The sequence below is a fragment of the Myotis lucifugus genome, unplaced genomic scaffold (genome assembly GCF_000147115.1).
Source record: "Myotis lucifugus unplaced genomic scaffold, Myoluc2.0 scaffold_160, whole genome shotgun sequence".
NCBI classification, from domain to species: Eukaryota; Metazoa; Chordata; class Mammalia; order Chiroptera; family Vespertilionidae; genus Myotis; species Myotis lucifugus.
In genome coordinates this window covers 952,036-973,458 of record NW_005871208.1, presented here as the reverse complement: position 1 = coordinate 973,458, position 21,423 = coordinate 952,036, and the positions used below count along the sequence as shown (strand labels likewise).

At 53.5% G+C, this 21,423-nt stretch overlaps 2 protein-coding genes across 2 annotated transcripts in view; one reads left to right on the top strand and one right to left on the bottom strand.

The window, feature by feature from the left end:
• The first annotated feature begins 2,806 nt into the window (after positions 1-2,806).
• On the top strand, positions 2,807-9,902 carry LOC102431177 (keratin, type II cuticular Hb1-like). The gene is made up of 9 exons (XM_006095684.3): positions 2,807-3,245; positions 4,922-5,130; positions 5,773-5,833; positions 6,743-6,838; positions 7,066-7,230; positions 7,383-7,508; positions 8,266-8,486; positions 8,659-8,690; positions 9,199-9,902. The coding sequence occupies exons 1-9, from the start codon at positions 2,862-2,864 to the stop codon at positions 9,372-9,374; spliced, it is 1,470 nt and encodes a 489-aa protein (XP_006095746.1). The 5' UTR covers positions 2,807-2,861; the 3' UTR covers positions 9,375-9,902.
• A 1,248-nt stretch (positions 9,903-11,150) lies between these two features.
• The window catches only part of KRT7 (keratin 7), a 14,201-nt gene continuing 3,928 nt past the window's right edge, over positions 11,151-21,423 (bottom strand). Inside the window, exons 3-9 of the mRNA XM_006095685.2 lie at positions 20,895-20,955; positions 19,584-19,679; positions 18,000-18,164; positions 16,824-16,949; positions 14,473-14,693; positions 11,889-11,923; positions 11,151-11,534 (exon numbers count right to left, since the gene is read on the bottom strand). Of these exons, the coding sequence (XP_006095747.1) occupies positions 11,323-11,534; positions 11,889-11,923; positions 14,473-14,693; positions 16,824-16,949; positions 18,000-18,164; positions 19,584-19,679; positions 20,895-20,955 (916 nt within the window). The 3' untranslated portion in view covers positions 11,151-11,322. The remainder of the gene's footprint in view (positions 11,535-11,888; positions 11,924-14,472; positions 14,694-16,823; positions 16,950-17,999; positions 18,165-19,583; positions 19,680-20,894; positions 20,956-21,423) is intronic.

Below are 21,423 nucleotides of genomic sequence, written 5' to 3'. Positions count from 1 at the left end.
GGCGCTCTCCAGGTCAAGCACCTCCAGTGCTCAGCTTGACATTCTAAGCCCGCCCCATCCAGCCACCATATCCACCATCTAGCCCCAGCCTGCAGCCTTTCCCCCTGCCCTCTCCAGCTCCTATTTTTCAGCTAACGTGGACTGCCAGCTATTCCTGTCACATCGATAGCCTCTATTACTTTGTGTCTTTGCTTACATCTTTCCCCCTCTCTCACTCATCTCAGCACATTGAGTTCTTCACCATTCTTCAGGTCCAATCAAACTGTGTTCTTCTCCAAAGACCCTGCCTGACCTCTGGCCCCAAGCCCGGGAACTGAGGCTCACTCTTCCTCCAAGTCCCGCTGGCATGGTGTTCCTCCATTAGAGCCAGACACCCTGCAGCTGTGTATCAGGGCGCTCTGTGCCTGCCTGCCCTGCCTGGGGACTGCCATCTCCTCCTTCATGCCCTGAGCCGGGTTCCTCCTGAGTGCTCAGCAGGTGTTTGCACCTGCATTGAATTGGCTCCTGGGGCCTCCTGGGAGGGGATGGGGGTTAAGAAGAAACCTGACAACCAAGACGGAGCATTTGCTTTTCATCAGTAGACTGATGGACTGGCGATAAAGGGGTTAGAAAATGATTTCTAGAAGAGCTGGCCAAGAATAGAACAGCCCTCCTCTTCCCCAAGGAAGCAGAACTACCAACCCTCTCTGTAGGGAAATCTCTTCTTGGTGTGTCTGAACACTCATGCTAAAGCCCATCTCCTGTGCATGGGCTCCAGAATAATAAAGAGGAGAGCAGGGCACGTGTGTCCCTGAGGCTCGGTCAGAGACTGGTACTGACACTTTGGGGGACCACTGTGTTCCAGCTGTCAGACCTTCAATTCCCTCCCCTTCAGCTTGTGTTCTGAGTGGGCACACATCAACCCGCAGCCCTCTGTTCTCTCTGGATGTTAATGCACTTAATTATCTGTGTGGACAAAGGCTGATTATGAATCTCATCGATTGTGATAGCACAGAAAGTCCTACCCATCGACCCACCAAAACCCAGAAAGAGGTCCAAGCAAGAATCACATACGTACCTCCATAGGACTAATTTAAGGCCTCCATGCTTCGGGGTAAGTCCATTTCCTCTCAGGAGAGGACACCAAAGGAAGATGTCACCAATACCACCATTCCCTGGAGAAATTTGGAGTAGGAATACATTATCTTCAAGTCGTGAGTCACACAGCTGGTGACTCCAGCTGCAGCTAGAAGTGGGAGCACAAGACACTGTGGAACTGGGCTCCACCTTCTACAGAGGACAGAACTAAGATTGGGCTGAAACTCCCACTAAGCCAAGGCTGAACCAAAGAGCTTGGGGCCCTCAAGGGTGTTGGAAAGGGGGCAATGGGGCACTCCCTGGAAATGGAATGCCAGGCAGCCAGAGGCAGGCACTGCAGCCATGATGACCTCTGAATTCCAGGATTTAATTACCCTTTGCACAATAATAACTCATATTTAAAAACAAAGGAAGCTAAGAATAATTTACATGTTTCTTTTTAATATTGGCTGCTGAGTTCACACTTTGGTTTCCTCTGCCCATAACTGGACATATAATCAACTTCCATTATGATAGGTTTGGCCTTCTGGAGTTGGTGGCCATGACCAAGCACCAGCTGAAGGAAAGGCGTTGGATGAGGCCGATTTCTCTAAAAGTCCAAAGCCTAGCAGCCCTGGCCCTGCCTCCTAGAGGACCACAACCCTCCTCAACACCCAAAGACTCAGACCCTGGGAGGGGCCGGTGTGGGGGAGCGCCCAGTGTGGGGGAGCGCTGGGAGCCACCTTTCAAGCTGACCCTCCATCTCTATGGAGCCTTCTATGCATGACCTTAAACAAGTCACCAGGCCACTCTGAGTTCACCTTCCTAATCAGGTAAACCTCAGGAGGATGAAATAATGCATTTTAAAGCCCTTACACACTGTAGGCACTCCATAAATGCAACTCCCTCCCCTCCACCCAGCAGAATGGAGAGGGGGACAGGAAACAGTTTCTGGGAGGGAAAGGGGAAAGGGATGGTGCTATACTCACAGGGAGAGGAGCCATAAGCTAAGTTCTGATAAAAAAAAAAAAAAAAGAAAAGAAGAGAAAGTTTTTGCCCAAAGGGGGAGGGGGCAGGATGAGTGGCAAAGCAATAATAGTAAAATAAACAGAACAAACAAACAAACAAACATTTATGGGGCGTTCATTAAGCGTGAGGTAGAGCCCTAACTGCTTTCCTGTCCATTATCTCATTAGGTCCTCCCAACAACTCTCAGATGGGCACCATTACTATCCCTATTTTGCACATGAGGAAACGAGGTTCAGAAAGGTTATTCACCTTCCAGGTCATGACAAGAAAATGTTCCTCAGAGACCCCTTCCCTTCAAAACACACACACACACACACACACACACACACACACACACACACGCCCCACACACCATATGGAAATGCACAAAAAAACTAAGACCAAGGCTTCCCAGCCTGAAGGGTGGTTTCGCAGGGCTGGGACCCGAAGAGGGGCCAGGTGCGCCCAGCTGCCCAGCCTGGGGATGGAGCCAAAGATCCAGCGCTACCCAGGCCGAGTCTGGCAGAGGGGTGTCGGGCCCGCCCTGTGCCAGGGCGGGCGGAGCTGACCGGGCACTTCTGGGCCCCATAAAGCCGGGCGAGGGGGCGAACGCTGTTTTATGGAGGCAGCCAGGCGGCCGGCCCGCTTTGATTCCCAGCGGGACTGGGCACCAGGGCCGACCTCCAAGCTCATAAATGCGCTGGCTGCGCGCTCCCTCCCCGGGCCAGCCCGCAGCGATATAAGACTCCACGCCGACTTCGGGGTTCAGTGCCCTTCACTGCCGCCGCCGCCGCACCATGTCCTGCTTCTCCACCCGCCTTGGTGGCCCCTGCGGGGTCCGCGCCTTCAGCTGCGCCTCCGCCTGCGGACCCCGGCCCGGCCGCTGCTGCATCACCGCCGCCCCCTACCGCGGGGTCTCCTGCTACCGCGGCCTCACAGGGGGCTTTGGCAGCCAGAGCGTCTGCGGCACCTTCCGCTCTGGCTCCTGTGGACGCAGCTTCGGATACCGCTCAGGCGGCGTGTGCGGACCCAGCCCGCCCTGCATCACCACCGTGTCCGTCAATGAGAGCCTCCTCACACCCCTCAACCTGGAGATCGACCCCAACGCGCAGTGCGTGAAGCATGAGGAGAAGGAGCAGATCAAGTGTCTCAACAGCAGGTTCGCTGCCTTCATCGACAAGGTGGGTGTCCTTGACCAGCCTTCCCTGAACCCTCTGTTGCTGGGCTGGGCACTGGAGAGGAGTCAGGGGCAGGAGGGATGTGGTCCAGGTGAGCTCCCAGTCTGATGGAGGAGATGGACCACATCTGATGGAGATGGACCACATTGACAGAGAGCTGTGTATTGGGCAGGGGCTCCTGATTTGATAGCAATGTTATTGCAGACAACCTCTGTCCAGGCAGGCAGGTACCCACAGAGAAGGTGGGTGTCCTTGAGCACACCCTTACTGAGCCTGGAACTCCTGGGAGGACCTGGGATTCCCAAGCTGCCTCTTTAGAAACGGGTGATACATCTATCTAATGAGAGAGAGAGAGAGAGAGAGAGAAAGAGAGAGAGAGAGAGAGAGAGAGAGAGAGAGAGAGAGAGAGAGAGAGAGATGTGGAGGAGCAACATTGATCAGTTGCCTCCTGTACATGCCCGGATGGGGATGGAACCTGAAACCTAGGTATGTGCCCTGATGGAATCAAACCCAGAACCTTTATGGTGTACTGGATGGCGCTTCAACCAACTGAGCCACCCAACCAGGGCAGGAGTGCTGATATTTTATGTGATACTTTTAGTTAATACATTAAAGCATTAAATAGCACCTGATGAGAAAATTCACCTCCTTTCACAAGTTTTTCAGTCCTTTAGGTTAAATGGAGAAAATCTTCATTGGGTGCTAACACTAGTGTGTCTTTAGCATCCCTCCAATACTTGCTACTCTCCCACTTTGATAAAGAGAGCAAGCCTCGAGGTTCAGAACTTTCTGGGGCAACAGTTTCAGCTACAATTTATGTTTTATGGTTTCCTTTTATGAATGCATAGTGATAATGGTTTTACAACTATGGTGGTAATATAAAGTTACTCCTTTAATCTCATTTAAGTGTAAATGTTAAGAAAATTCATTTATAGATCCATCATGAATGAAATCACACAAGGGGATGGCAACATTTCGAAGTCAGCCAGCGAAGGGCTCATATTTGAGAATTGCTGCCACTCCCAGTCCAGCCCTTTGAGTGCAAACAGAATACAAAGGAGACAGGGATATAGGGCAAGGGGCCAGCCCAAGGGCCCACCGAGAGTGGGTGGCAGAGCAGGACCCCAAGCCCAGCCTCTCTCCAGCTCCCCAGGTGAGAGTCTGCCTTTCTGACCTCCCCAGCTAGGAAGGCCTCCCCACCTTGACCATCCATTCAAACAACTGCTCACCCAGCCCCAGGCTGCCACTGAGGACATAGCTAAAGGAGCCATAGGCCCTGCCCTGGAGGAGCTTGGAGTGAAAGGCTTTTGTCCTCCTGTATCCCTCCAACCCCTGCTCTACATCCTTTCCTCCAGGAAGCCTTCCCTTCCTGTCACTACCCTCCACCCCTCCCTGTCCCCCAGCCCAACTGTAATCCAGCACACCACATATGCCCTCAGCTTCTCACTCATCCCATCCAGGGCCACCTAGACAGACCCTCGCTCAGGCCTGAACAAGCAATCATGAAACAAGGACTGTGGTGCACCCTCGCCCAGGAGAGCCCAGCAGGGTCCATGGCGGCCACCTCTTGCCTCTGCACAACGCGGGCACTGCCAGTTCTGTCTGACTCTGCCTGCTCTCTGAGGAGGGCTGGGGAGATCAGCTCCTCCCACTGACTTTCCTCCCACCCCAAATGGCAGGTGCGCTTCCTGGAGCAGCAGAACAAGCTGCTGGAGACCAAGTGGCAGTACTACCAGAACCGCAAGTGCTGCGAGAGCAACCTGGAGCCGCTGTTTGAGGGCTACATCGAGACGCTGAGGCGCGAGGCCGAGTGTGTGGAGGCCGACAGCGGGAGGCTGGCCTCAGAGCTCAACCACGTGCAGGAGGTGATGGAGGGCTACAAGAAGAAGTGAGTGCATCAGGGAGGAGGTTTTGGAGAAAGGAACTGGATTAAGTCAGAGCAGGGTAGCTCTGGGTTAGACCACAAGAAGAACTTTCCACAAGGAAGAAGACAGTGACAGGAAGTTTGTGGGGCTTTTTTTTTCTGGGATGGGAATTGAAACATTGGAGAGTCTGAGCTGCTCCAGTTACCTCATTATTACATGCTTACTTCATTAATTCATCAAGCATTTGTTGAACATGTACTCTATGTTCCAGGTGTTGTGTTGGGCCCTGAGGTGAGGGAGGGGTAAGAAAGTAAGGAAGAGGGGTAAGGGGGATACCAGACAAGGACAGGGTTCCTGCCCCCTTTGGAGTTACAATCCAGAAGCAGAGAGAAGGCCTAGGAAGATGTGCATGGCACCCACCCTGGCCCACATCATGAGTGAGAATTCCTGAATCAGTAAGAGCATTGGGTGACAGGGGTTGGTTCGAGTACCAAGAGGAAAGGGATGGACAAGGTCCTTTCTAGTCCAACACTTTGATTCTATGATCACCTCCAAATGACCCAGTTCCTGGAGTCTGTTTGTGTAGGCCCTAATTTACTTTTTTTTCCTCTTCAAATCCCAGCCTATTGAACTTTTAGACACTGAACCTATGCTCTTTGTCCCAGGTATGAAGAGGAGGTGGCACTGAGGGCCACTGCTGAGAATGAATTTGTAGTCCTAAAGAAGGTGAGTGACCCCAGAATGCTCTTCCCACAACTCAGAACCAAGGACAGAGGCAGGAGGGAGCTTTCTGTAATTCAGAGGCTGAGCGACACCCCCAGAATCACATAGCCCAACCTCTCCTCTATTCTTTTCCCCAAATGCCCTAATGCTCCCTGGTGGCCCTGGACGTCAGGGCACTCCACCTACTTCAGGCAGGGCAATCTCCTCTATCCGTGGTAACTCCCACCTGGCCAGTGGCTCCCCACCTCCTTCTGCCCTGTGCCTGGCAGAGAGTAGGCACTCAATAAACATTTGTGAATGAAAAAGCACACTAAGGCTAGAGTAAATCCTCAGACCAGCCACGGTTGGGGAAGGTGTAAACAGTGCTGCTGTGCCTCAGCTCTTAGACTTGACTCAGCACAAGTGCCACTGTGTAGACTCTCACCAGGTCCTTCCAACCACCTCCATATGAGGGAGGCAAGGGTCACTGTGAGGAAACTGAGGCACAGAAGTCCGGGGTCTTGCCCTGAGTCACACTGACTTGAAAGAGGCAGAATTGATCCCTGAGACCTCTTCTTTGACCAGAGATCTATATCTCTTTCCACGAGATTCCAGAGCAGAGATGGGTAGGGCATCGGTAAAATTGACCCATTTTACACTAGATCCTAAGTTTTAGTGATGGTACAAGATGTGGATCCTGGAGGCATCATTCCAGTGGGTACCAGAGGAAATGCCTGGAAACCTCAGGGTCTCCCTCCTTTACCCAAACCTGCTCCTGACCCCTCTACCTGCATAAAGGACGTCACCAAGGCCATGATACCAGGCACTGGGCTGAGCAGCTGAGGAGGGTCTGCAGGGAGGGTGCCCTCCCTGGTGGGAAGGGCTCTGTGTGGTCTTTCCAGTGAGACTCCTGTGCCACTCGCTGCCCTTTAGGACGTGGACTGCGCCTACCTGCGCAAATCAGACCTGGAGGCCAACGCGGAGGCCCTGACCCAGGAGATTGACTTCCTGCGGCGACTGTATGAGGAGGTGAGAGGGAGTGCAGAACAGCAGAGCAGCAAGGCTCCTCTCAGCCGCGGACTCTGGGTCTGAGGTGCATTTAGAGGCCCCAGGTTGAGGGGGCATCTTGGAGACTGGGCCTTCAGACAGTGAGTCTTGGAGGAAGCAGAGGAAGGGAACGGGGAAGGACCATGAGGGGGACACTGCGAGCGCAGGGCTCTGGTCAAAGAAGCTCTTCCCACTCCCCTGCCACACAGGAGATCCGTGTCCTCCACGCCCACATCTCAGACACCTCGGTCGTCGTCAAGATGGACAACAGCCGGGACCTGAACATGGACTGCGTCATTGCCGAGATCAAGGCTCAGTATGACGACATCGCCAGCCGCAGCCGGGCCGAGGCCGAGTCCTGGTACCGCAGCAAGGTGAGTGCCCAGTGCCCCCTTCCCAGCACCCTAGCAGGAGGGATGCTAAAAGGGCAAGGGAAGGGCAGGCAGCTGGGGTGGCCAATGTGCAAACTGTGGGGCTCAGTGGAATGACATATCCGTGTCTCAGGAGCATTTCTGCTTCCCCCCAGTGCGAGGAGATGAAGGCCACAGTGATCCGTCACGGGGAGACCCTGCGCCGCACCAAGGAGGAGATCAACGAGCTGAACCGCATGGTCCAGAGGCTGACCGCCGAGGTCGAGAACGCCAAGTGCCAGGTATGGGAGCCTGGCCTACCCCTCAGTGTAGCAAGAGAAGGGGTTAAGCCCACAGCAGGGGCATTTGGGGTTGACACCTACCAAAGTGTGGGAAAAGGGGCAAACAGCACACATTAAATGAGTCTCTTCCATGGAAAATGCTCTCCATTCCACTGAATGGAGATGAGAGGGGACAGTATGGGGGGAGCAGTTTGGAGGAAAATGGAATGACCAGGATTCTCTTGGCCTTCAGGACATAAAGGGGCAGAGGAAATAGCACTGGTCTGAGGGGCAAGTAACTGGGGCTCTCAAACCAGCCCTGCCTCTCATTACCACATGATTTGGGGTAAACCATTTCACCTCTGTGGCCCATTGGTCTAGGTCAGCGATCACACACTCAGATGTCCCAGAGGTTAGTAAATGCGTGGAGTAGGCTGTGCTGAAAACACTAGAGTGTGGTAAACTAGAAAGCACTAAGGATAGAGCTAATCAGATCCAACTGAGGCAGGCCTCATGGAAATGCAGGGCCAGTGGGCCCAGAGCCATAGATATTTTTCAAGAGAAGCCAGGAATTTGGATTTTTGTGTTAAATTCCAAAATTAAAGACACCGGGCCAACCTTCCTGGCAGCATTAATTTGCAACCCCTGAGCTCCCAAATGGGTGAGGCCCCTTCTTCCTCTGACAGTCAATGGTCATTGGATGCCTGGCCTCTGACCCCAAATCCAGAACAGGAGCCTTAGTAAACCCCCCACCCCCACCCCACCCCGTGCCTCCCAGAACACCAAGCTGGAGGTCGCAGTGAAGCAGTCAGAGGAGCAGGGCGAGACAGCCGTCAGCGATGCCCGCTGCAAGCTGGCCGAGCTGGAGGCCGCCCTGCAGAAGGCCAAGCAGGACATGGCCTGCCTGCTCAAGGAGTACCAGGAGGTGATGAACTCCAAGCTGGGCCTGGACATCGAGATCGCCACCTACAGGCGCCTGCTGGAGGGCGAGGAGCAGAGGTGAGAATCACACCTGTGGGAAGGATGCCTCTTCAATCTCCCCAAACTGTGCTTAGAGCCAGGAACATGTTTGCTTGTTGTTTCCATCGAATTTGCATCAAGATTACTTGAGAAGGGAATTTGCAAGCTTTGCTCTCCCCAATTAGTGTTTGTCTCTTTGCTCTCCCCACAGGTTGTGTGAAGGGATTGGCGCTATAAATGTCTGTAAGTAATCTATACTGTGGGTTCCAATATAAGGACTTGGGGTTTCTGTAGGGCAGACTTTTTCTTAAAGGGCCACATAGTAAATATTTTAGACGGAGGGCCATGCAGTTTCTGTCTCAACTACTCAAATCTGTCATTATAATGTGAAAGTAACCACAGCCATAAGCAATACTTAATAAATAGGTCTGGCTGGGTTCCAATAAAACTTTGTTTACAAATATACAACCGCAATTTGAAGACCCTGGAAGGAAGGAGAGGAATGCGGCAGTGAATAATTGAGATCACTTTAGTAGCTATTTCTGCCGATAGAGGGGCCTGGGCTAACAGTTTATCAAGGATCCATCCTTGAGGTTAGACTGCAGGAAGGAGTGCCCAGGTGTGAGGCAGAAGCCAGGGATAAGAATGAGGGGGGGGGGCACCTCTGAACAAGAGAAGTGGGCTCTGGTCAGCAAGCAGGACCGCTGGCCACCATCTGGCACAGGGACTAAGCCCTGTCCTCCACCCGCAGGTGTCAGCAGCTCCCGGGGTGGCGTTGTCTGCGGGGACCTCTGCGTGTCGGGCTCCAGGCCCGTGACCGGCAGCGCCTGCAGCGCCCCCTGCAGCGGGAACCTAGCGGTGAACACTGGAATGTGCGCGCCCTGCGGGCAGAGCTGTGGCAGTGGCCGCCTGGTGCGGTTTGCCTAGTGCCTCAGTCTTTGTATACACACCGCTCTGCAAGCGGGCCGGCCCAACTCCAGCCGCCGGCCCCAGCCCGGTGCCCAGGAAGAGCCTGGACTTGAGCTGGAAGGGCTTCGGGAAGCATCCCTGCCCTGCCCACACTGCTGCCTTAATTTCTCGCACCTCCTTCCCCCCACTGCTTGTCTCTTCATTTCTTCCAGGGAGGTCAGCTCTCCGTGCTGGTGTGTCTTGGTAATTCTCCCCATCCCCGAAAGTCTGAATGACTGGTTTTCTCGAAACCCTGGGCAAAGGTCCAATCCTGACTGGCTGCCCTGGGAACTTGGACTCCTGTGGCTTCTAAGGGGTGGGTTGGCCCTGGGGCGGGTCTGGTGTGAAAGTGCTGCTGGTGCTGTGTCTCCCCTGCCCTCTAAACCTGTGCACAATGGCTGAGGTGCACCTCCCAGGGAACAGCTTTCTTCGGCTGCCTGGGCTCTCGCTCCCTTTTCCTCATGCTTGGTCTCCATGTTTCCAATAAAGCTCAGGGGTCATAAGTAATGGCTGGAGACTCCCTGCGCATCTGTGCTTCCACATGTGGGCTTCCCACCCGGTTTTCACCCCCATTGGAGGCAACAGGGGAGCTGTTCTCAGCCAGAGAGGCAGGGTGGGCTGTCTCTGGGGCACCCTACCCAGGGTGCCACACTCCTACATCCTGAAGGGTGCAGGGGCATCAGCTGGCAGCCCCAAAACCCAGGCACACAGAGGAGCTGGAAGGGAAGTGAGAAGGGCAACAGGGAGGAGCTTTAGCAAGGATGGGGGTGCTGGCTCCCATGACACCTTGCGTGGGGACCCCATGCTGCTGAGACACCCGTGGTCCACTCCCTCCATTCCCCCACGACGCCCCCACCTCAACATGGTAAAGTTCCTGACCATGGGATCGGATATACAGACTTCCCCTTCCCCCATAAACCAACGCTCCCTGTTGTAGACCCCGTCCCACACACATACCACCACCACCACTCCCAGAGGGTCTCAGAGAGACCTCCCACCTCCTCCCCACTACCCATCGATGTGCTGCTGTCCATCCTGGATGGATGTCCCAAGCACAGGCCACAAAGACACCCCACACTCACAGTCACACAGACCCCGAGTCAGAGACCTGACACACAGATGCCCCATCAAACACAGACTTAACACAGATGTACCCTCGGGGGTTCAATACACAGACCATCCCTCAGCCCACTGATTGGGCACAGAGCCACTACCAGGTCCCCAGACTCTGTTGGCCTCCTCACCTTACCCCCCCCCCCCGCCACACACACACACACACACACACACACACTAAGACTTCCCTCCATTGCCAACACCCCCCCCACCTGCCCCCCACAGAAATCCTAGACCCAAACACACACAGTCCAGGGCCTGGCAGACAAAGCACCAGGAAGGGCTGAGGGCAGCCAGTCTGAGAGTTGGCTGTTCCAGCCAGAAACAGCTTGAGGAATGTTCTCTGGCCGCAAGTGCCGGGGGGAGGGGCACACAGCCCCACCCTCAGCAGTGGAGGACTCGGCTGCCCTGCCCCTTCCTGGCAGAGCCAGAACTTCTCTGAGATGTCTGGGCTTCTTCAAGAGAAGAGTTGGAACTGGCCCAGCCCTGGGAGAGGGCCAAGGCCTCACACTCCATAAGAGCCAAGTTCCTTAGAGCAGCGCCCCCATTCTCCTGCACAAAAGGCTTCCATTTACCAGAGTAGACCCTCTCGAGGGCTCCTCCCTCCTCACCCCCTTCTCTGCCAGCCAAATGCAGCCAGGATACCAGGTGCTGGCCATGGGCTCACCCAGGCTCAGAAAGAGACTGTTTATTGGAAGCTGTTCTCACATCATTCTTTAGACGGCTTTGCAGTCTTGGGGCCAAGGATGGGACCAGGGTGGGAATCTCTTATGACTCTGGGGGGAAGGGATACGGGTGTCCCCACACCTGGGGCTCAGTTGAGGACACTCCTGCGAGTGCCAGATGTGGTCCTCATGGAATAGGCCTTTTGGGTTCCACTTGAGAATCTCAGGGCATTGCTGCCCATGGTCCCCCCAAAGGCCAGCCCGCTGCCACCAATGGTTCCCCCGAAGGCCAGTCCGCTGCCACCACTGGTTCCCCTGTAGGTCAGCCCGCTGCCGCCACCACCGGTGGTATTCATCACAGCTGGGAGAGAAGAGAGAGGACTCAGTCAGCATGGGCCCATCACCCAGAGCCCATCCCTTCACTCCACCCACCCTCATGCTGGGCTGCCCCTTCTCCCCCCGACCGTCACCTCCCTTTCCCACCCTCCACACCATGGGCCAACCCAGAAGGAGCTTCGGACAGTGCGGGGTGGGGTGCACCCAGCAAAGCTTCCCTGGGCTGCTGAGGCAGCTCTAGGGCACCTGCTTGAAGCTACTGAAGGGAAGGAGGCAGGCTCCAGATCCCCACAAGCCCCGGCCCTCAGGCCCACATGCCATCCTATAGGCCCCACCCAGTCTGGAGAGCACAAGGGGTGGGCTGAAGCGAAGGACTTACAGATATTTAGGGCTCCCACTCCATCTCCGGTCAACCTGGGGGCAGAGGAGAGACCTGTGAGAGCAGCCCTTCCCTCAGCCCTGGAGGAGGCACTCCCAGGCCCCTCCGTCCAGGCCCCACACAGGACTGGTATTCTGTCCTCTGCCCCACACTTCCAGCCTTCCTTCAACCTTGCTGCAAAATGAGCAAGGAGGAGTGGGGGGCAGCGTTCACTTAGGCCCTCTTACCTACTGGCTACATGACCTTGGGAATGTCTTAGGGCCTCCATTTCCTCATCTACATATAGGGCCTCACTCAGTACCAACCTCACAGGGTGGTTTGCCAGAGTTCCATGACACAATGTACCTAAAGCTCTGGGCACACAGGATTAGGTAAATGGTAGTCCCTCTTATTATTACATAGACAGCTGCCTCCCCTAACCAGACCATAAAATCCTCAAAGTGGGCTGTAGCTGACTGATTACTGTATGAGGTCTGGCAGGTAGTCATTACTACGTGTTAAAATAATTAGTGTATTGTTGACTGAGTGAAGGCAGCTCCAACAGGGACTGAGGAGGGAATGGGGAGGTAGGTGGGGTGACTTTAAGCAGCCAGTGGAGCTGAAGCACCGTCTTGCACTGGAAATTAAAAATCCGCCCAAGACAGCTGGGTGTGTTTGCTCTGTGACACACAAGCCCTTGGCCTTGGGAATGAGTGTACTCTGCGGGGAGGAGGGGACACCTCGCCTTTGCGGAGGGAGTGAGGGAGCCACCTGGCCTCAGCAGCCCCAAGTGCAGGGGGTAGAGCAAAGGCCAAGGGCAAGAGATGGGTATGCTAGGAAGCTTCCAGGCCCCTTGTTAAAATGGCCCCTGCAAGTGCTGGGCATTACTGGCAGTTGGGGAGTGAGGGGGAAGCATGGTTGACATCAGGCAACAATTCCATATAAGAATTCAATTCCTAAAGAACTCAAAGGGGAACCTAAATACCTCGGGCTCTAGTGATCTGCGCGATTTTTCTTTTCTTCACCCTGTCACCCTTTTCTGATCCTAAATAAATATTTGCTTTGTGCCTAATTTTATGTTTGTAACTTTGTATTCTTAACTAAAGGCCTCCCCAAATTGGGTGAGTGGATGAGTTTCTAACCCTAGACCTGCCCCTGGGAAGGGCTGAGGGATTAAGATGGGGTGGGGAACGGTGGCCCACGGGCCATATAAGGCCTGTGAAATCATTTGGTGTGGCCCTGCCAAGGCATTGGGGTGAGTTAATTAAATGTTTGACCAATTATAGCAGACTAATTTTTTAGTTCATAATTTTGCTGGCCCAGGAATGATGTTATAAACATCCAAATGGCCCTTGGCAGAAAAAAAGGTTCCCCACCCTGGATTAAGGGATAAAAATAAGGTGTCTATCTCCACGTCCCCAAGAGGTGGAGAGAGGACAGCCACCTCACCTCCTTCCTCTCTACTCCATTCATTCCCCATCTCCTCTCCTCAGCCCTCCGGAATAACGCTCAGAAAAGGAAAGGTCCTTTGTAAACAGCATTTTACAGGTCCAAGTTACTAGTCTCTGAGTGCTTCCTTTGCAGGTGTTTTGTCCCCTCTACCCCTCTGCAAGTTCCCTGGAGGCAGAAACATGTCTTACATATTACCTATCTCTGTAGGCCGAGCCATGATGAGTTCTACTTCCAGGGCTTTGCTTACACTGCTCCCTCTCACCCTCATCAAATCCTGACCTTCCCCCAAGACATACTCTACAGCCTATCTAGTGACTGAGTGAATCAACCAACCCATCAAGGTGAGAAGGAAGGCCCAACTTCATGGCCATATATTCCATGTCTTTCATGAAGAATTCCCTATAAGACTAACCCATCCCAGCCCAGCTGGCATGGCTCAGTGGTTGAGAATCGACCTATGAACCAGGAGGTCACGGTTCCATTCCCGGTCAGGGCACACGCCTGGGTTGGGGGCTTGATTCCCAGTGTGGGGCATGCAGGAGGCAGCCAATCAATGATTCTCTCTCTTCCTCTCCCTTCCTCTCTGGAATCAATAAAAATAAAAATAAATAAATAAACAGACCAACCCCTCCCAGCCCCCTCTCAGGCTGCAGGTAAGTATGCAAATATCTCTGGGGACAGGGAGAAATTAACTCCTCCAGCACATTTAGTCAATACCACATGACTTAGCACTTTACATAGTGAGAAGCAGCCTGGGGTTATAGAAGATGCTTAAACCAGGAATCAGCAGAGCTTGACTGCACACCAACCCTGTCCCCTCAGTTAATAAAACTGAACCACAGCTTCTCTCTGTATTAACAATACCTGACCTGTTTACCTGAATGTGTTCTAAGGATCAAATAAGATGGCCCTGCTAATGGCCACCCACATGAAGTCATGACTTCAACTTTTTCAATGAGCTTTACACCACATGGTCTTTCCTTCTAGGTCATCTCAGGGGCAAAGAAGTGGGCCTCAGCTGTACCCCCTGCACTCCCACCTCCAGTGCCCTGCATAAGAGGGTGCATAGGACATGCTTGTCGATGGATAAATGTCAAGCCCCAGGCCCTACTGAGCCCCAGAAGGATCCCTTTCTCAGCTTCTGTGACCTCACCGGCCCTCCTCGCCCTCCAGCAGCTTGCGGTAGGTGGCAATCTCGATGTCCAGAGCCAGCTTGATGTTCATGAGCTCCTGGTACTCCCGGAGCTGCCGAGCCATGTCCTGCCTGGCTCGCTGCAGGGCAGCCTCCAGTTCCTCCTGCTTGGCACGTGCATCCTTGAGTGCCATCTCCCCACGGTCCTCAGCCTCAGTGATGGCAGCCTCCAACTTGGCACGCTGTGGGCAATAGAGGAGCTGTGAGGTGGGGGCAGGTCTCACCAGTCACTGGCTTCCTGCCTCCCCATCCTGAGGTGAGCACCTGGGCAACTTGCTGACAGGGCTTCACTGGCACCAGCCTACTTCCCCAAGCACCAGAGGGTCCCAGGGATTAAAAACATGGGTTCTGACACCCAATACCTAGGTTCTAATTCCGTCTCTGCCACTTACGAGCTATGTGATCTTGGATGAACCAACCTTTCTAAGCCAAAGTCTCCTCTTCTCTAAAACAGCAATAATCCTGGTGCCTGCCTCATAAGGACATTGTGAGCATTAAATGAAGTAATATACAAATTGGGTGGTGTCCAGCAGAGGGCAAGCACTTAATAAATGCTATTAGGATTATTATTATTATTATTAATAAATCCTATTGATTCGCAGCTCCCCGTGGCTGGAGGACCTCCAAAGCTATGGGATCCTAGTTAAATTCCCAAATGTCAGGCGGCGGATAGAACCAAAATCAGCTTCAAAACTGGAAGCAGTTTGGAACAGGCCCAGAGCAGGACTTGGAGCAGACACACTGCTTGGAGCCCCCAGGTTCGGGAGGGGTGATCAGATTCATGATGGACCTGAGCAATAACCGCCACTTCCTGCCCAGCTATGGCGTTCCCTCTGCTTGTGGAGGAGTCTATCTAGTGCCGGGTGAGAGGGCCACCATCCCAGGCCCTAACCAGTGCTCCTTCTCTTTCCTTCTCACCCACCATTGTCTGTCCCCAAATCCCCTCTCCTTAGCTCATGCACTCTGCCCTCTGCCCAGCCCCCCAATCCTCCCCAGGAGGCCCTCTGACACTCTCTGCCCCTCACTCACCTGTCAGTGCCCTTCCCTGTCACACGGGTGCCCCCTTGGCAAGGCCCACCCCACTACCTCTGGGGCCCTTGATGGCGGCAGACACCCCAACTCTGGGGCCTGGTTCTGCCCTATAGTGTGAGAGGAGACCCGGATGCAGCACAAGCTGCAGGGCTTGGGCAGCCGCCATTCCTTCTGCTGTGCCTCCCCACTGGCCTGGAGGCTGGCCCGCTTCACCGGTGACTCATGGCCCTGCATCTGTGCCAGAGGCCTCCGCCCTCATGTCAACAGGCCTGCAGGGCTCCGAGGGGAAGACACTTCTGGGCAAACCACCCCCACATCTCATTCTCCCAGCTCCTCTGGAAGTTAGCTCTCTGAAGCTGCTGCACTGGTCACCTTCCCTCCCTCCCCGCTGCAGACACCTGCTCAGGCTTAGCTGCCCCTCCCACCTCTGTGGCTGTGCCAGGTGCTGGGAAGGGAGGAGCAGTGAACCAGACAGATGGGGCCCCTGCTCTAAGGCAGCATTTTTTATATTCCAGTGGATGTGGGGGACAGTCAATATATAATTAATGAGACAGAACATTTCAGAGAGTGACAGGTGCTTCATTCGGACAGACTGCTCATAGGCAGTTGAAAAAGCCATCCCTGAGATCTCTTGTTCTAAACCCCAGGGGTAGGAAAGGGGCAGCCATGTATGGAGCTGGGAGAACCACATTCCAGGTAGAGGCAACACCAAGTGCAAAGGCCCTGAAGCATGAAGATGCCTGGCAAATAAATGCAAGGGACAGGAAGCGGGCTAGTGTGGCCGGAGCATAGCCAGCGAGGGAGTGGTGGAAAGTGAGGTCAGGATTGAGACAGAGCCTGTGAGCCACAGTAAGGACTTCTCCTGGCCACTGTCCTCCATCCCCCACCCTCCACCACTGGGAGCTCCCAGGCACGCATACTGCATCCAGAGCTGGGTGCAAGGAGAGTGCTCAGTACCAAGATGGTAACGAGTGGTGGCTCCTCTCTGGCCGGCCAGCCCAAGGCTTCTTCCACAGGCTCTATGCCCGCTAGGCTCCTCTTCTCCCTTTGGCCCGAGCCTAAAGCTGGCCAAGAATATTCCGTCCTGGAGCTCTCACAAGTGGGTCTGAGCTGCACCAGCCTCAGCCAGGCCCGGGTTGGGCAGTGGGTGGGAGGCAGGGGCAGGCTGACACTGCCCCCCCTCCCCCCGCTCCACCAGCCTCCTGCTCCTCACTGTCAGCTGGTTGCCTTGCACACACCCTAAGAAATAGGGAGGAGCAAGGAGGAGGGTTTGTGCCCACCTGGTTCTTGATGTTGTCGATCTCAGCCTGCAGCCTCTGCATGGCCCGGTTCATCTCCGCAATCTCATTCCGGGTGTTCCGGAGGTCCGCCCCATGCTTTCCGGCCTGGGCCTGCAGGGTCTCTAACTGGAACAGCCACACAGAGAAGTATGACAAGGCATGAGCGATGATTACAGGCAACTCGTCCCTCTCCCCACCCAAGGAAGGCCCAAGATTCTGAATGGCAAACCCTCTCAGCTTATCTTCCCAAGGAGGGAAAGTCTGACTCCCAGCAATCTTCACCCAATGCCAAGAGGCCAGACATAGGGCAGTGGGTGGCTCAGAGGCTCAGTTTCCTCCCAGACAAGACAGAGAGGACCAGGATGGCTCCTGGGGCCCATCCCCACTGATCCTGAGGCTCTGCCCATCCGCATCACATCATAGTGCTGGAGGATCCCTGGAAGTCTGAGGTCCTCACCTATCAAGCACCCCTCTCCTCAGCACCACCCATTTCACAGATGAGGAGAGTGAATCCCAGGGAATGAAGGCACTGCTCAAGGATCACACAGCAAATCTGAGCCCAGGCCTCCTTGTAGGCGTACCTGTATTCTCACCTGTGCACCACGGATGACCCCCTATCCCTGCAGAGACAGCCCTCTATGCTGCTTTAAACCCTGCCTCAGGCTCCCTTCCCCGGAACCCTGACCCATTTCCTCAGCATCTTCACAGTCAGCTGTACTGCTTCCATACAGCGCCTGGTCTGCAGCCTAGGACCCTGCTTTTCCATCTGTCAGCTGTGTGGAGTTAGGCAAATTACTGCACCTTTCTGTGCTTCAGTTTCTCATCTGTAAAATGGGGATAATACAGTGCCTACCTAATAGGGCTGTTCTGTGGTTTAAATGAGTCAATACAGGTTAAAACATCTGAAACACTGCCTAACACTATGAATACTTGCCACATTTTACCTATTAAAAGTATTAAACTATGTCCACTTCCTCTGCCCTGCTCCCGCATCAGGGCAGGGCCCTGTCCTTTGCAAGTCTCTTTTTCCCAGGACACTGGCGAGCACCACAGACTTACACAGAGTCCTGCCAGAACAGTGGGACCAGGCCCTAAAGGCTTGAAACCGAGTGAGTAAGGAAAACTGCCACCAAGGACCCTGCAGGAGGAGGAAATGTGTCCCCAGTGGCTGCACACCTTGGTCTGGTACGCGGTCTCGGCCTCGGCCCGGCTGCGGTTGGCCATCTCCTCGTACTGGGTCTTGACCTCCGCGATGATGCTGTCCAGGTCCAGGGAGCGGCTGTTGTCCATGGACAGTACCACGGACGTGTCAGAGATCTGGGACCGCAGCTCTGACAGCTCCTGTAGGCACCAGACAGAACATCGGGACCTGGGGCATGACACACCCATGCCCATCCTGGGAGTCCCCACACACCAGGGAAAGAAAAAGGGAGAAGAGGCCAGAGTGGGTGTGAGTCACCAGGCAGGGAGAGGGTACAGGCCAGCATCTGCCAAATAGTTCCACCGACCCTGGCTCCCTGAAGAGCCCCTTAGCAACTTCTCAACTAAGCGTCTGACAGGGTGTGGGGGGCTGTGACGGCTCCTGCCATGAGGCGCTGCCGGGCGTGAGCTCTACTCTGGAGGGGAGCACTAGGGGGTGAGTAAAATAAATCATGGTCTATAACAAAGCACTCTGCAGCTTCTGAATCTGATGACATGGCTGTGTTTACAAACAGGGAAATGTACCCGTGACATTCTGTTATATGGAAAAAGTGTGGTTCTGTTTTTATTAAAATATATATTTCTATATCTCTATGTGTATATATGCACAAAAAATGTCTGGAAAGGTAGATACCAAGATGATAAGAGCAGGTATAGGTGACCTGTTTTCAATTTTATGCTTTACTTAATTTTCTGGATTTTTTGCAATGAGTACCTATTTCATAATGAGAAGAACATAATTATATATATATATATATATATATATATATATATATATATATATATATATATATATCATGTGACAGATATATGAATACCTGCACTAAGATTAAAAATGCCTAAAGAAAGCCTCAAGGATCCAGCCCCTGAAATTAACACATGGAAATTCACTCTAAAGGGCTAATGGAGGCTAAATATTCAGACACGGACTAGACTGAAATGAGAAATGAGAACTGTATGTAGGTTAACATGAAATTATGTCCCAGACCAGTCCTGCCAGATGACTGGCCACCCTCCCCTCTGCCTAAGGCCAGAGCCTCACACAGATGGTAATGGAAAGGATTTTAGGTCCCATGAGGGAAAGAGCTGGAAGCCCAGTGCAGGGCAAGAGTGAGTAGGAAAGAATGAGGTGGGAGGGTGAACAGAGTGGCCAGTTGGTGGGCAGCCTCACCCAGTCCCTCTGGGTGGAAACTCTCAGGTATTCATCTCTCCTGATTTCAGCTCCCTGGCCTGCCCCACCCAGCCCACCACTGAACTCCATCACAGCCTGGGATCCCTTGACATCCTCCTGGCTCCTTTAGCCCTCCCTATCCCACTTCCAGAAAAATGGTCATACCATGTCTCTGAAAGGCCAATCCTGATGGACCCTACCAATCTGCTCTGATAAGGCCAGCTCCTCCCAAACTCCCCATCCATTGAGATTCCTAAGTCCAAAAAGGATAAAGGTACCCCCACACGGTCAACTCACACCCAGACTAGCCCAGAGGTGGGGGTGGACCAGATGGCCCCCTGGTTAGGACATGTAGGACATGACATGTCTCCCACTCCTGAGGTTCTCACCGTCTCATAGAAGGTCCTGAGGAAGTCGATGTCCTCATTCAGGGCATTCACCTTGGCTTCCAACTCCACTTTGCTCATGTAGGCAACATCCACATCCTGGGAAAAGTGGTGAGAAGTACACAGACCATTTAGCTGGGGTGGGAGTCAGCTAGCACTGTCCAACCTACAGGCCAACACCACTGCCCTACCAAGAAGCATACAGTTTCTCCAGCTGCCTGACATGCCCACGGATGAAGTTTCCTCTACTCAGTTCTCCCAGGCTGCATGATTGACATCTCCATGAAAGCCCCAGGACCGGAGGTACTTTCTCTGTTCTGGCAGCCCAGAGCAGTCTAAAGCCCCAAACCCAACACTTATCCTGTTCCTGAAGGCTTTGGTGGTTTAGACACTCAGGGGAAATCCTTTCCACCTACTAACTATGAGCCTCAACTTCTGATCAGTCAAATAAGAGAGCATAAAACCATTCAGACTCCAGGGCACCACTCTCAGACACGGAACGTCTCCAGCCTGAGTGTTTAACTAGCAGCATGGGTGGTCTGGCACAGGTGGGCCACAGATAGCACCGCAGGTCCAAATGATGTCTGGATCCCTTCTAGCCACACTTTCCTGTGGTTAAACTCCTATGGATTGTGCATCCCTGAATCTTCAAGGGCCCACCCCGGGGGGGGGGGGGGGGGGGGGGGGCTGCATTTATGTGGATGGTCCTGGAAAACTCAGCTGCTCAGTGAATGTGCATTGAATCAGAACCTTAAATCAAACCCCTGTACGATATTTCTAAGACCTTCCAAGTTCGGCTTGCACATCTCCAGGGATGAGGAACTTACTCTGCCTCGAGGCAGCCCATTCCATTCATTCAGCAGGTATTTCCAGCCTGCCATGTGCCACCCTTGTCTGTACTGAAATGTTCTGACTGTGCTAGAACACTTCCTTATTTGGTGTTGGAATCTCCCCTTCTAACTTTCATCCTTTGATATTAATTCTAACCCCTCCAGAAACAAGTCTAGTGACTAATCAGACACACACAAATAAATACACACACACACACACACACACACATAAACACACATACACACACACGCATACACACGCATACACACACAAGTGCATGTGCGCACACAAACACAAGACAGGCTATGCTATAGCGGCCTGACTTCCAGATCTCTCCTTCTCCAAGCCCATCATTCCCTTCTTTAGTCCCTAGAGCAGACCTTGGTCACAGGTCTCTATTGGCTGCTCAGGTGAGAGGGCCATGTGGTTCCCTATCCCCTGTGTTCAGACAACATCCCCCATCCTTCCTATCTGCCCCCTCACCTTTTTCAGCACCACAAACTCATTCTCAGCAGCCGTGCGCCGGTTAATTTCCTCTTCATACCTGCAGTAGAAGAGGAGGGCATGGTGTTGGTGCAGGTTTGTCTCCACCCCCCTCAGATGCAGGTGTGAAAATCTACCCTGCATCACCCCCACCCTCTCCTTAATGACCCCCTGAAAAAACAGGTGTCAGCCAATGCCCCCAACTTTTCCATATGGTGGTTCCTAAGGCTTTGAGTCTTGGCATGGGATGAGCGAGGGGGCGGGGGGGAGGCGGGACGGTGCAGGAGACATGTGAACTAAAGGACAAAGGCTGCATATGCTGGGAGAAAGCAAAGAATAAAAGCCATGCTTACAGACCGCTTCATATGGAGCCTACACTGTTATATGTTAGCTATGCATTAGCTCATTTAATCCTCACAACAAACTTTTTTAAATCTTCACCCAAGGAGATTTTATTGATGAGAGAGAGAGAGAGAGAGAGAGAGAGAGAGAGAGAGAGAGAGAGAGAAGGGGAGGGGAGGGGAGGGGA